This window comes from Epinephelus fuscoguttatus, linkage group LG13 (assembly GCF_011397635.1).
Source record: "Epinephelus fuscoguttatus linkage group LG13, E.fuscoguttatus.final_Chr_v1".
NCBI lineage: Eukaryota > Metazoa > Chordata > Actinopteri > Perciformes > Serranidae > Epinephelus > Epinephelus fuscoguttatus.
The window spans coordinates 5,454,991-5,470,781 of NC_064764.1; the positions used below are offsets into that span (position 1 = coordinate 5,454,991).

General features: G+C 41.3%; 2 protein-coding genes and 1 non-coding gene across 3 annotated transcripts in view; 2 read left to right on the forward strand and 1 right to left on the reverse strand.

Annotated features, from left to right (window-relative positions):
* The window catches only part of clasp1a (cytoplasmic linker associated protein 1a), a 139,819-nt gene that overhangs the window by 79,411 nt on the left and 44,617 nt on the right, over positions 1 to 15,791 (reverse strand). The window contains exons 3-7 of the mRNA XM_049594919.1: positions 4,647 to 4,725; positions 3,998 to 4,101; positions 3,267 to 3,358; positions 1,675 to 1,750; positions 831 to 928 (exon numbers count right to left, since the gene is read on the reverse strand). Coding sequence (XP_049450876.1) covers positions 831 to 928; positions 1,675 to 1,750; positions 3,267 to 3,358; positions 3,998 to 4,101; positions 4,647 to 4,725 — 449 coding nt within the window. The remainder of the gene's footprint in view (positions 1 to 830; positions 929 to 1,674; positions 1,751 to 3,266; positions 3,359 to 3,997; positions 4,102 to 4,646; positions 4,726 to 15,791) is intronic.
* Positions 5,121 to 5,247, forward strand: LOC125900298 (U4atac minor spliceosomal RNA). Its single transcript, XR_007450844.1, has one exon. It is a non-coding gene; the product is annotated as a U4atac minor spliceosomal RNA (small nuclear RNA).
* On the forward strand, positions 12,606 to 15,137 carry LOC125900107 (zinc finger BED domain-containing protein 4-like). The gene is made up of 4 exons (XM_049594893.1): positions 12,606 to 13,029; positions 13,514 to 14,070; positions 14,174 to 14,318; positions 15,026 to 15,137. The coding sequence occupies exons 1-4, from the start codon at positions 12,887 to 12,889 to the stop codon at positions 15,036 to 15,038; spliced, it is 858 nt and encodes a 285-aa protein (XP_049450850.1). The 5' UTR covers positions 12,606 to 12,886; the 3' UTR covers positions 15,039 to 15,137.

Sequence of the window (15,791 nt, forward strand, 5' to 3'; positions counted from 1 at the left end):
GCCAAAACAACTGCAGCAATATCTGAAGTGTTAAGATAAAGAGGTACACAAGGTTTTCATAGTTAAATAAAGTTTGGGTGAATGTGAAACTTCCAACATGAAATGAAAATAAATGAGGCCTTTTCTCCTATGCAGCTGTCCTGTAGGTACACAGTAGAATGTGTGTGGGACATTAGCTCAACCAGTATGAAAATACACTCAGTTGCCCACAAACAATATCCTCAAATGATCATACAGTAGGATAAAAACAAGGTTTCCTAAACATTTTCCATTTTAAATTCCACACTTTTCCAAACTTGAATTTCCAAACCTCTCAGTAGATTAATTCTGACTATATATGTTATTATTACTAGGTAATGTAGCTCATATAAATCAATTACCATCAAACCCAGACAAGTTCAATGCACAGTATTTTATTCAAGCTGCAATGCTCTATGCAATTCAAAGATATATACCCATCTTCTTTCAAACTAATTTGGTCCTGGATGTATGGATTTGGTTCAGTGGTAAGCCACCTAGGGCGGAGCTGTTTACAGGCTGTGACGTACAGGCATGGAAGCAAATCTGCATCGAAGCTGCCATGTTTAATTCTGCCACTAGTGGGAGAACCACAGTGTTGTAGCCTGCTACCTCTTAGTGCCTAGACACTGCCACCATAACAGCACCTGGTCTGCATACACTGTGTGCGTGTGTGTGTGTGTGTGTGTGTGTGTGTGTGTGTGTGTGTAAGTTTAGGTAAGTGAGGAAGTATGAAAAAGCAGTAAAGAACAACCAACAGAAAGCATGGAAGGAAGGGGCAGGGACAGGTTGGCAGGTTCCTGCAGTCGTACCGTGACTGTGGCAAGCCCTTTTTGCTGAGATCCATCCTCACCCTCTCACCCACATGTCTGTAGATCTCCACCAAGCAGCTCATAGCTCCGTCACGTACCTGATGACCACAACACATGAAATCGTTAACAACTTCAATATATGTTGGCCCTTCTTGACATTTTCTTTAACTCAGCTATTTCTCTGATTCATTCAGGGGCTAGTTCTTTGATTGGCACAAGATTCATCAAGATCGTTCCAATGAATCAATCTTCCATTGCAGATTCTACTTTACCTAAAGCTGCAATGCTTAATGCTACCACTGGGGGGAGAAACATGTATGAAGTGTTGCAGCCTGCTGCTTCAATTTGTGTCTGAACATGAACTCATGCTCTCACCTGATACACAAGTTAAAGATCATACTGACATGAAACCCAGGATTAGCTTAAACATCAATTTTCATGATCAATTAATAGTAATCAATTAGTTTGTTTGATTAATTATGTAATTCATGAAAGTTTAAAGATAATTGCAAAAACTCTGAGAAACCCTGTGAATATCTAAGAATAGACTGTTTCATTTAATCAACAGTGAAACAGCCAGATATTCAGTTTACAGCACTATGAAAGCAAGTAAATCCAGAGAGGCTGTAACCGGCAGTTTGTTTGGTGTTTTTACTTGATTAATGTCTTAGGAGATTATGAAAATCATCTTTAATTCATCTTTCATTATTTTGTGTACTTTTTCCCCAAAGTATTATAATTCCTGACAGCACAAATGTTCTACTTTGAGGTCCCTAAACCTAAGAACGAAATACATTTCACAACAGAGGAAGGTCTATGTCGAAAAAAGCCTGACTGCCCATACCTGACTTGTGGGGTCCCCCAAGAGGTTACATATGTGGGGAACAATTTTACTGAGGGTCAGGCCTTGAGCTCCATATCTGAAAGACAAGAATTTTAATGATTCAGCACAATGAACAGATGATAGGAGATATAAAAGCATATGAAAGCACTGGACATGGTCTTCAAAAATGTCAAACTACAATATACCAGTATTTTGAAGTATAATAATTTAAGTTTTGTTTCAGACTTCAATGTCTGTCTTCGTAGAACTTATCAAATGAATGACAGTCAAGTGAAAGCAAATCGTTTTTTCCCTTCACAGCAAGGAGAGGAGGTAAACAAATTGTATTTCATTAACAGCTGCAACATCAATTGAAATATTATTGAAATCACAATATTGCCAAGTGCAATATCCAAGTTGCAGGACCTGTAATTTTTTGATAAAGGCAAAATGTGTCACAACATACACAACAAATAAAGCATTGTGGTGCTAAAGAGATAGGTTGGCCCACTAATCATATAACAGACATAAGGGAACATGCTTGTTCCGTACAGATATATATATATATATTTATTGTAATTACAATATCTGTGAAAATAATCACAATATGATTTTTTTTGCATATTATGTAGCCCTATATGGATCCATTATATTATACAAAAATTTAATCACTCATTCTTGAGAACTGGGACAAATCATGTCCTACCAAATGAAATAAATACATGAATAAATAAAATAATCACAAAATTAAATTATAACTGCTTTCATTTTTTTTTTTTACTTTAAACTTGCCCAGACAAGACTTCACACCTTCAAACAATTGAAAACTGTGTTAGAAGCCTTCGAAATCTAAAACTAACGGTGCGTACTTATAACATAGGTGTAAACATGTACTGCTATAATCATCTTTGTTTTAAAATATATTCTTTCTGAAAATGTTGGCCCTTTATATATGTGTCCCAGATTTTTTTAACCAGATTTCTACAAAATACATAATTCAGCCATGAAAGGGGTCAGCTATGTCCTGTCTCACTTCCTGGTTTCCTAAAAGGCAGGAATGCTGCTCAAGTAGTGGTGAACTATTTTATGATAAATTCATTGAATAATATTGCTATTAGGAGTGTCTCAATCATAACAGGTTTGCTCCATATCCCTTCCCAATCCAAATTAAATAATAATTATGGTTTAAAAATGAGTATTTTGATTGGCATTAAGAGAACTCTTAGTAACTTTGAAAATTAATATGGCTACTCACTGCGACTGATGTGAAATTAATAAATACATAACTTTTTGCCTCTGACATCTATCATGTATGCTATTTAAGTATAAAATGTTTGACTGGGAGGTTGGCCCATTACAAAGTGTGACAGTCATGATTTTGGCCTTTAAAAAATGTCCTGCTCTAATTGAAAAGTAAACCCCCGAAAAGTGAGGTTTTGTCCCAATTCACAAGAATAATTAGAAAAATACATATCATACACCATAGGAAAATGTTGTCGAAACAAACAACTGAAAAGATTAAATCACATTAAAGAGTACGTAAATACAGACTTTCTACTGTCTTTACTGCTATGACCAGTATACATGCAATGGGAGGGAGCAAGTTGACTCACGTGCTCAGTGTGGCAATGAGGCAAAGGCACACTCCTTCTCTGGTCCTGTTGTTCTTATGTTTGAAGCCTCCCAACATTCTGTCCCACACATACTGCAACAACACACACCAACAGAACATGCTTTATTGTTGTTTAAATGGATCATTGCAATCGGACAGGAAATGGAGAACAGCCAGTTTGTAGGCCCAGCGCGCAACTAACTATGTTCTGCTATCTAACTTAAGCCATACATCCCATATCACATATCATATCACACCCCCTAATATAATGGTGGGGGAAACACTGATGCACACTGGATTGATTTTAATAACTTTTAAGAAACCGACTTGAAATGTTCTCTGTGCAGCTTTAGTATCTAGGGAAACAGAAGTATCAGATCAGGACTCTGTGTTGACAGATATTCAATTTAAAAAAAAAAAAAAACCTGATCAGAACATCCCTAATGGTCATAGTTAAACACAATTATTTGGTTCCCATGGATACATTGAAAGAAGGGTATCAGCTAACAGGTATGGGTTGTGTTGGATCACAGTATCAAAGGTTTAAGAATGAGATTAACTGCCAACAGCTCAGTACTGAGCAACACAAAAGAAGAAAAGGCATACTGGCAGCAAATCTACATTACTCATCACTGGAATTAATTCGGACTGTGTGCTGAAATCCTAAACTCATGGAAATACTGACCTCTCTCACAAAAGCATGTTTGTGTGTGTGAGTATGTGTGTTGGTACCTGCGGGCTGGCAGCTTGTTCCATGATCTTTAGCAGCACTGTTTGGTCTTGGTCTCGCACTTGGTCTTTAGCATCTCCCAGTCGATCAATAAGGCTGGGCAGGACTGAGAGAAAGAGGACAGAGGGAGAGACTGAAGCATCCCTTCAAAACAGTCAACTAAAAAAAAAGCTAATCACACGACCACATAATCACTGAAGGGTAGGAATGAACAATGTAAGGAGCGTTAGGTATTTTATACTTTTGAGAAGTGCTGTGTCTGTAGCTTTGTGTTACCAACATGTTTCTTACTAACTGACATTTCTTAAATATGTTACAAAAAAGGAAAAAATAATTTTTGGTTTTGTCCTTTTGCCAGACACACTTTCAGGCATCAGCAAAACAGTCAGAATAGGAGGAGGAATCTGAATTGTCAAGTAATTTATTCTTATTTTAATACCAGTAAAATATAATGTCGTGTGAGTGATGCTGTAAAAATGTAACCAGACACAAAGTAATCTAAAACTTTCACGTTTTAATTCAACAGCTGAATCTTTGAGGCAAAAGAAAATAGGGCTCTGTCAGTCCCTGCTCAATTGTATGTGGCAAGTGGCTTTTAGCTACATTAAGAAAATCATGATATAATACAATAACAGAATAAATGAGTCTTACCTGTTCCCACATGGGCCCTAAATCGCTCCTGTAACCTCGTCACTAAGGCAGATAAGAGGTCCAAGCCAAGCAGAGCCACCTGGTGGAGACACAATAAAATACATGCATACATTTAAATGCAATTTTAAAATTATTTCATAAAAATAAACCATATGAATCTCCTCAAAATCACTACATGTTGTGTCATAATCACAAATCAATGGAATAATCAAAGCTATGTGCATGGACAAGCCCAGTTAAAAGGCTGTGTTGAATAGTTCCTGTTGCAAAGGATTATGGGTAAACTGAACATTTTTTGTATTTCTAAGCTTCTACTGTCCTTACGGATGAAACTGGCCTCGTGCAACATTCACAACATTAGATTATAACACATTTGGGACTCAAGTAGCAGAAAAAATACATTTGCACTCCTGCACCATGACTCTGCATCCTCTAACCAAACATTGATACAAAACCACAGCCACACCTTCAATATCTTTCCTTGTCTTGGGGTGAGAGAGCTGCTCAATGAACGCATAGTGAGAGCAGCCCTGCTGACACCATAACAACACACAAGCACCACCTAGACTCCTGTCTAGAACATGGTGCAATTTTTGGAAACATTACATTTGTGAAATTGAAAATAGCTCACCCAGATGAAATTATGATGGAACACTTTGCTGCCGTCTGGTGGTAGTGCAATGCTACAACATAGAGGAACAATGAAATACAGTAAACTGCATGCCTCAGACTAAGCAGATTTTAGCTGTGTGATAAAGGAATTTTCTACCTCAGGTCACATAAGAAGCAATTTTCAGCAGGACAGGACATCCATGTTTCATTCCTTTTCATGCATCTTTATTCTTCTCTGTGCTGGGCCTTTCTGCTCTGGACTTCAATTTTATGCTATGACATACTGTGTTTTCTTGCTTTTGCAAATCTCTTTCTCCCACTGGAAGAACAGGTAGTCCCAGCAGGCAGAAGGCCTGGTGTCTACAGGCTTAATCCTCAGATCAGTCCCTTTGTTCTCCAACTGGAGGGAATTACAGTAATTAGACTGACGACAGGGCCCAAACAAAGAGTCCACGAGAGCTCTGAGAGGGATCAGCACAGTTTAACAATGGGGTAAATCTCCACAGAAACTCAACTTTCAGTTTGAAACAGCAACCTCAAATGTAGGTTCAGGGTAGGGGCAATGCAGGAGGTCTCTCTAACCTTTCTGAGTGACACGACTGGAGGTAAACACTCTTTTTGTCATTCCTTTTCTGAACTCAGAGGAGCTGAGTCACAAAGGGACCATGGCAACAACTGCACCCTGTGTTTGAGTGTGAGTTCAACAGAAGAGACGCACAGAATAACAGCTCAGTCCAGTCCGGTGCAGATGAGGACAGACAGGCTTCTCCTCTTTGCAGACAGATGGATAACTCTTTTTTGATGTCATCCACATTCAGACCCCCCAGAATACAAACACTCACACACAAACACACCACCCCCCAAAGGCTCTAGACCCAAATCTCACAGACATCATCCCTTTCCAAATCCTCTGACCAACACACTCGGTTCTCATTTTTACTCTTTTTATCTTCAGTATTTTTGTTAACTACAGCTGATATCATGACTCTGTATCAGCAGATACTAAATATTCAGTAACACCAGTTCACACTGGAGGAAAAACCCTGACCTGGATACTCCTATATTTACCCTATCAAATGAGTAATGATGTTACCAAGAGATATGCGGCCTAGTTTAAAGAGAATCTGGCTATAAACACAAGGTATATTTAAATATCTGACAGGAAACATACGATTTTGTGGCAGAATATAAAGATAAACACACACATCTTTTCAGGGATCACCCAGGTTCTTTCACTGCTGGCAGTCTCTCTTTATGCCTCTTTTGTTTCCTAACACAGAACCAACCCACAGCTTAAGGCTTTCCATAACCTGACCTTTTCAGAACCTGTAAGGCTTCGGCACGAGGTTCTTCACAAACCAGGACATTTTGGAAAAACATAATTAAAAAGAAAAGCATGGGACAAACATTTTATGTGCTGTTCAGTCTGCAAGTTAGAAGCTGTGAGAGTACAGAAAGACTGAAGAAAGGAGAGTGCTCGTGTTCTAGATGCTGAAGACAGTCAACTGGCTGTCCCAACTGGGAGGGCTAAATCTAACAATTCCTGTAACTTTCCTGAACTGACAATGCAACATTCACACACACTTCACTCATCGAATAATCAGTTGTGTGGAGGTGAGAAAGGAAGCAGCTTCCCCACCCCCACCCCCATTCTTCACACAATTCCTCACTAAATACTTGTACAGCTGAGTGCAACACTAGCCCCTTATACAAAGCCTCCTCGTGTTATGCGTGAGATCCATCCCAGGAGATTTAAATTGTAGCCGTTTGCAGTAAGCAGCTAACTTAAAGAACAAAAACGGCGGCCAGAAATCTCCAAAAATTGGCCAAACAATGAGGTCCAGGAAATCCTTTGAACAGAAGAAAAGATCAGCCGCCATATAACAGGGACTGTAAATGATTGTTATTGCCATGTTATGTTATTGTAATTGTTTAAAGAGCACTGCCAACACATACGTTATAGGACCACAACAATGCCATGTACAAAGAGGCTACTAGAGAAGGTAAATAAGAACCTCAAGTGGGCCAGCATGAAGATCAAGCCTAGTAAATCTAGAAGCATCTCGATATGTAGAGGGAAGTTAAGTGATAGGAAGTTTGTCATGGATGATGAGGAAATCCCAACAATTAGGGAAAAGTCAGTAAAGAGCTTAGGTAGGTGGTACAATGTGGAGTTGAATGATGAGGAACAGGTGGTGAAATTTAGAAAAGATGTGGCTGAAGGATTGGATAGAATAGATAAATCAGAACTTCCAGGAAAGTTGAAGTTGTGGTGTTTGCAATTTGGGCCATATCCTAGGTTAATGTGGCCATTGTCAATTTATGAAATTCCAATATCCGTTGTGGAGAGAATTGAAAGGTCAGTTAGCTCCTATATTAGGAAGTGGTTGGGCGCTCCTAGGTGCCTAAGTAGTGTTGCATTGTATGGAAAAGGGATAGTTCAGCTGCCAGTATCTAGTTTAACAGAGGAATTTAAATGTACCAAGGTCAGGACAGAGCTCTTGTTATCTGGGAGTAAGGACATGGTAGTTAGGAGTGTGGTTCCAAATCCAACCAAGGGGAGGAAGTGGAACCCAAGATCGGCAGTTCAGTAGGCAGAGGCAACTCTTAGGCATGCAGAGATTGTAGGTAATGTTCAGTTTGGCCGGGGGGGCCTGGGGCTTGGCTCAGGCAAACCGGTATGGAATACAGCAGGTCTCAAAGATAGAAGAAAGCTGGTTGTGGAACAGATACGTAGACAGGAGGAGATAGTAAGGGGTGCAAAGGTAGTGGCCCAGGCTAAACAGGGACAGTGGTTGAATTGAGAAAGTGTAGAGAGGAGGAAGCTTAGTTGGAGGGACCTGTGGAGTATGGAGGAGAATCGTATTAGATTCCTGGTAGGGGCTACATACGATGTGTTACCAACCCCCCAGAACCTAAAACTGTGGGTAAATGAGGACCCATCATGCCCATTGTGTTCAGGTACCACAACCTTAAAGCATATTTTGTCAGGCTGTAAAGTTAGCTTGTCACAAGGCCGATATATATGGCAACATAACCAGGTGTTGAAATGTTTAGCTGCAGGCATCGAAGGGAAACAAAGACAGGTAAATTAAGAAGGTGTTAAGAATAGGAGTTTAGCAACTGAGTTTGTCCGTGAGGGAGAGAAATACAGAAGGGATAAATTAGTAAGGAGGCAAGGGTGTGGCCGCCTAGAAGGTGCTTGTGATTGGGAAATGCAAGTAGATTTAGGGGGAAAGCTTGTTGTTCCCCAGGAAAGTTTGTACCAAGTAGAGGCCTGACATAGTGTTGTGGTCAGTGAATCAATGGATGGTTTATTTCATTGAGCTGACAGTTCCTTGGGAAGACTCAGTGGAAGAAGCCTATGAAAGAAAAAAGCTTAGATATGCAGACTTGGGAGCAGAAGCTGAGCAGCGAGGATGGAAGACTAGGATTTGTCCAGTGGAAGTGGGGTGTAGGGGATTCATAGCAAGATCAGCTGTCTCGCTCCTGGGGGAACTCGGAGTGCGGGGACAGAGTTTGAGGAAGACAGTGAGGGAAATGTCAGATGAAGCAGCCAGAGCCAGCAAGTTTATCTATAAGAGAAGAAATAATGTCAGTTGGGGGCCAGCAGGGGGAACTACTAAGCAGGGTACATAACTCCTTGAGATCAGGTGGAGAGATCCACTTCCTCTCAGGAGGAAATCCAGAAAGAGGAAGGTTATTTAAGTGTGGGAGTGGCCTATTTGAATCCCTTTTGTTTGAGACCATGCTGCAAGGTGAGTGTGTTTGCTGATTCTGTGAGTTAATCTTTTCTATCTCCTTTAACTTTAGCTTATATTGGACTTATGCTATGTAGCGTGTGAAACAGAGTATGGTGAATGTGCTAGGAAAGGTAGTATCAGCATTGCTTCTACCTGGAGCTCGCATGTACGGAGCCTGGGTTTGGTTGAAGGTGGCAGTGCTGTTTGGGCTGAGAAAGCCATGTGTAAGTAAGGTAAAGGAGGTTATTGGGTTGGTGTGGAGAGCAGTGAGACCTGGCATTAGGGGAGTGTCTCTGGGACGCCAGAGATCACTGTGCCTCCTGGAGGTGTCGTGGGACCAACTAGACGAAACACCGCTGAAAGGAGGTTCCCACCCGATGACCCCAAAGACATGTTAGTTATCACTGCTCACTGGTCTGTATAGTTAAGCCTTGCCATAATAGCTTATCATAGGGCTTAGGAGGTTATTCACTGAGTGCTGATCCTTTTCTAGAGCACAAACTTCTTGTGTTTATTTGAAATGAATGTAATACTAGTTGCCCACACTGTTGTGTTAAATGTTACGCCCATCACACCTCTTCTACTTCCGTGATGCCAGCATGCTGTCTAAAATCACACACTGGAGTGACATGATGTCACTATTGTTTGGTTCTGTGTGCAAAGGTGGCATAAAGAAGGGACTTCGTAGCTGTGTAAAAAGGGCTATAGACTATCTTTCATGCTTACGAAAGTGTGATCCGAGTTTAGATGCCATCAGAGCAAGGAAAGGAGATAGGACAGTACTTGTGGTCTTGATACCAAAGAGAGACACCCGGCCATCACAACTGGGAGGGCTAAATCTGAAACTTTTATGCAACTTTTTGAAACTGACAATACAACATTTACAAGCAGTTCACTTGATGAATGACCATGTGTGTGGAGGTGAGAAAGGAAGCAGCCCCCCCCTTTTCTTCACACAACAATTTCTCACTTTTCACTTGTACAACCTCAAGGAGATCAGGATCTCTGGTAATACACTGGCTAATACAGAGTTGTTTAAAATACATGTCATTTATCTGGCATTCAGAAATTGATCATAAAAATGACAATAAAATGTTTTTGTTCTAAAGCCTATGCGTAGCCTATTAAAGTATGCAAAAATGGGAGAACATGATCACTGTGGCTTGTAAAGTAAAAAGCTTGCTTGCTTGACTGACTGTCAAGCGAGACAAATAAATGTTGACAAAGTTCACAATCACAGAAGACAGAGTAGTTGTGCGCACATCCAATCCTGCTTTAGGTCAGGTGCTGGATAATGGGGGTCCATGCAGAGAGAAGAAGAAAATCCGCACACTGAATTAGAGCTCCCAGTAAGTTTTTAATGATTAAAAAAGCAACGTTTCGACCCAAACGGTCTTCCTCAGGCAACTTCAAAAGAATGAATGAAAAGGCAGGTGGCAGGTATACATATAGGCTAAGAGCCAGGTGTCATCCCACCCACGTCATCTGTCAATCAAACAATCAGACAGTCGTTCAAGTGAGCCATATATAGGCATATGATGGCTACTTAGTATGCACAAAGGATTTGCTTATCAATAAGTGCAAAGAATACAGATATACAAAATAAATAAATTGTTATTGGGGAAACACATAGTACAAAAGAGACAACTTTACTATTAGACAAGAAACTTTTTAGAATATTTTAGTAAATATTTTAAGATATTTTATAATTTTGTAGATACAAACAAAACAAACAAACATGGGATTGCAGTTCTAAAAAAGACTACAGTTTTAAACAGGAACACTGCTTGGAGAATAACAACACCAAAAAGTTCACAATCACATCATGACGTATAATCTTGTTTCAGTGACCACATAGTTTGAATGGGTTTGAATGATAAAAGTCTTTGTATGGCAGAAAATCACAACATCCCAGACTCCAATCACAGTTTTAACAGCTAAAATAACACAAGTGTTTAATCATGTGCTCAGACAATTTCATACAAAGAGGCGGGCAAGTTATCTCTTGCATTTAATTCACTGCTGTGCACCGAGCACTTAATTCACATATCTAGCTCAGACTGTGTATCTGAAACGTGTAAGAATCTGTTTTATCTTAGTTGGACATAGAAGAACCTTTCTCAGCTCTGTTTGTTCATGCTGTCTGTTGCCAGATTACCTCCTCATACCTCTGATATTGGCACTTCTCTGTGGGTTTCCATTGAAAAGGATTGATTGATGACATCCTGCTGCTTCTCATGTCTTTGTAGCTGCATGTCTGAACACCCCATCCATTATAAAAAATAAGGTAATGGTAAAACTACTTAAGAAGCTAATAGGAGTGACACCCAACCATTACACAGTAAGTTCTTCTACCTGTGGAGGCTTTGTTTATGTTTTGGATAGTGAGGCAGAGCCAAGCTGCTGGTGATTTTCAGCAAAGAAGCCCATCTTAAGCAATTACAGGAATCACACAACATAAAAAAGCACATCATTAGCCCTTTTTAAATAGGAATTGTGCAAATTTGCAGGAAAGCCCAATCAGGCTTCGGAGTGCAGCATAATGCCGCCTGCCTACTTTCGTTCATACAGAATGTCCCTTTTTCAGGGCAATGGGGGGCGTGAGCAAGTAACAAAATGTGTAGCTCAGCATCTGAGGTAAACAGTGACGTACTTCGAGGGAAGCCGCGAATGGTCAGTCCTTCGGCAATTCTCTCATAAGTTGGCCCGTCCTTCACCATCCCCGTCACTTAATGGTCAATGGCCTCTTCATTTGTGAGGACTAGGAGAGCGTGCAATTCTTTGTCTCCCCAGTTGCGCATCTTTACTGTAGTGTTTGTCAGGTTTGCGTTTCCCTCTTGCTACTAGTACTAGCTGCTCATTCCTGATATCAGCTGTTTCCTGTTTATCCACCGCCAGTGGGTCACACGTGCGGCTTCATCAACAGCTCCTTCTTACAAGTCATCCATGGGTATGATCACTTTTTTAATGAATTGACATCATTCCAGACAGGATGTGAGTGTGTCTGTGACTTCCTGTACGGACTGAAGGCTGCTGGAAACTGTCAGGAACCTGTCCGACTTCACCGCAGCTTTTTGTGTGTGTGACATGCAGAAATGCTCGCAAGGAGTCGAACCTGCGACTGCTGCAGCGAGGCGTCGTCTCTGTACATGGGATGCCAGCACTATCCACTACGCTATCACCGCCCAAAAAAGGACATTTAACAGCACACAAAACAACTCAAACTCTCTGAGACAACTCTACCTGTATGACTTCATGACTAGGGATACTGAGAGCCGGTATTTTTTGGTACCGGTTCCTAATTTTTCGGTGCCAGAGAACCGCTAAGATTCTGGACAAATGATACTGTTATCGGTATTTTTTAAAAGCGTCTACCTAACTGTCGCGTAATTATGACATTTCCGCCGTCGACAGGTTATGACGCAGCTCCGTGTTGAACGGTAGTCAATCATGTCGGCCGTCAGAGCTAAGCGCTCGAAGGTATGGGCTCACTTTATCAAAATTAATGAATCATCAGCTCGATGCAATATATGCCAGAAAGTAGTTGCGTCCAAGGGGGGTAACGGCAGCAACATAATGAAACACTTGCAGTCTACACATAGTATAAAGCTGAAGGAGTGCGGCGTGTTTGACTGCCTAAACAAAGTGGCTAAAGTTAGCAGCTCGGCTAACGCTAACTCTTGCAACGCTGTGGCCTCCTAAGTGCAGGCTGACTCTGACACTGCTTCGTCATCATCATCGAGTCACGGTAAGAGTATGAATCGTTAAGTATGTAGTCATTAACTCAGGAGGATATATTATCAATTTTAGCACCGCTGATATATATGTTACGTTAATCCCGTAGGTGGTATCAACGAAGCAGCAGCCATCACCGCTGGTTTGCTGATGCAGACAACCCCATTCACAATCGCCAAGCGACGTCAAATGAAGATGTCTGCAGAAAAAACTGAGGAATGCCACAGGGCCGTTACCAAGTTTATTGTGAAGGATCTACAGCCCTTCGCTACAGTCCAATCCAAGTGGTTTAGGTAGGTACGGGTCCATGTAATTGGTTCGACAGCCCATTGGTTCGACATCCCATTAGTCTGACTGTCCGCGGTGCTGAACGGCTCGCGGCGGCGTATGGTGCGCCGCGACCGGCTTGAGGCAGAGCAGGCTCACAGCTTATGTGTTTGTCACTTTCTTTTTCATTTTAACCCACACCATGATCTTTTCCTGACCCTAGCCAAGTGGTTTTTGTGCCTAAACCTAACCAGACCTTAACCACAGGGCATCATGATGATTTCAGAACGGACTTCAGAACAATGGGTTTAATATGGTCGGAACAATGAGATGTCAAACCAATGGGCTGTCGAACCAATGGGCAGTTCCCGTAGGTACTAGGCAGTAGCATAAGTTAGCTTAGCCTATATTGCCAGCTGCCAGCTGTAACGTTGGTCCAAGTTTGAAGGCAGAGCGCTGTTAGCTGTCATACAACTAATTTTGTATTGCTTTTTCTGTGATGATTGTCAGGGAGATGACCAGAACCCTCAACCCAGGTTACACCCCCCCTTCCAGGCAAGTGTTATCAGGCGCCCTCCTACCAGCTTGGTATGGAGTTGAGAAGAAAAATCTAATAGCTGAGCTTGTTAATGTGACAAAAGTGGCCATAACCAGTGATGGGTGGACAAGTATCACACAGGATCATTATGTCACTGTCACACTCCACTATGTGAATGAGGGCCAGCTAATGCACAAAGTACTATCAACCCAGGCAGTGTATGAGTCACAGAGTGGTCCAGTTGTAGCTGAAGAGATAGGAGACGTGCTTGCTTGCTTGCGTGTGTTTGGTGTTAGAGCAAAAGTCGTAGCCATGACAGTAGATAATGCAGCCAACATGGACGTTGCCGCACGAGAGCTCCAAATCAGAAAACTTGGCTGCTGTGCGCACACTCTCAACTTCAGTGCACAAAAGGTCTACACTGTCCAAACTGTCGCCAAGTGGTCTGCGAGAATCCGGGACTGCGTTGTGTGGATCAAGAGATCTTCCATTGTGAAGAACGTGATTGAGGAGAAGCAGAGACTTCTGGGTAAGAAACTAAGCCTCATTGTTTCAGTATCATCACTCAGACAGCAGCCACAGCAGGACTATGTATCTAAATTGATTTCCATGTGTGTTTCCATATGTTTCAGGCATGCCTGTCTATACTGCTGTCCTGGATGTGAGGACCCGCTGGAACTCGCTGTATCTCATGGTGGAAAGATTTATTGAGATATACCCAGCCATACAAGCTGCCCTCTTGGACCCACGAGCCAAAAAGCTGATGAAGAGAGACAGGTAATCTAGTAGGTTGGAATTTATGACACTGAAGCAGTATTTTCAAATTAATAAATAACTCTAGTATTAACCATAATTACTGATTGAATGATTTGAAAAGTGACTATGCCAGAACGATGAACATTCATGTCATGATAAAACAAATGCAACTGCATGAGTGTACAATAAATACATTTTAATAAATTCATCTCAGACTTGAAAAGTTCACAGAGGATGACTACAAAAAAGCCCAGGAGTTTGTCAGCGTGATGCGAATAATGTACACGTCCACCCTGGCTGTATCAAGTGACAAACAAGCCACCTGCAGCCAGATTCTCCCTATACTCACAAAGCTTGAGAGCCACTTCAAAATTGCAGAGGATGACTCTCCGTTTGTGGCCACCATTAAAGAGAAAGTCTGGGGTGACCTGTCAAAACGTTATCAGGTGCAAAACTAAAAAAAAAAAACACACTACCAACCCAATTCATACATGGCTGGCTGCTCACCATAGAGACAAGATATACCTTCATATTCATACTTATGTATGATGATGATGACACTTCCAATTCTCTTATACAAAATGTGCAGATTTTGCATTAGACTTTTTTGCTGCTCGTTTGTACTTATGGTTGAATGCTAAACAGCATTTTGTTTCTCTATTACTTTTAATCTGGCAAAGACAATAGTTAAATTATGTGAAACTATTGTTTGTTTTATTTGTGAATAGGATGATTATCTGATCGCATTCCTGGAAGAGGCCACCACCATGGACCCATGATGACATGTCGATGACTGAAGCTGACTTCCAGGGAGATGGAGAAGAGGATGATGAAGAGGAGGAGGATGTAAGTTTGACATGTTTGTGAACCTATGCTGTGTTGCAGCATAAAGCAATGAAAAACTTAACTAAAAAAATATGGTATTCTATATTTCAGCATCCAAAACCAGTATCTGCACTGGGAGAATTCTTCGCAGAGGAAGACAGACAGCTGCAAAGGCAGCTCAGTCGACAGCAGCAGAGTGCACCAACAACAATCCAAGAGAGACTGAAAAAAGGGGTGGCAGTTTTCAGAGATCTTCCCCCTATCCCCACTGAACAAGACCCTGTCCACTGGTGGTGGGGTAAGAAAGACACACTTCCCTTACTCTCACAACTGTCCTTCACCTACCTCTGCGTCCAGGCCTCTTCAACGCCGTCTGAACGAGTGTCCTCAACCACAGGAGACACACGTCTACTCTACACTGTTCTGTTTACATGTATGTCTGTTGGGTTGAACATGTAGGTAAGGGCTTTGGTCATCTCCCTAGTTTTTTTTTATTTCATCTATTACCTTCTTCTGAGAAGCATTTGTAATTGTAAGTTAAGCTTCTGTTTTGTTGAAGTTGAAGTCTGTATGGATGGTGTGCTGCCTGCTCGTTTTTATACCTTGCACTGCACATGTTGACTTGCTAAGGGCTTAAAAGGCAGGTGCTGTAAGTTGTTTAACGATGTT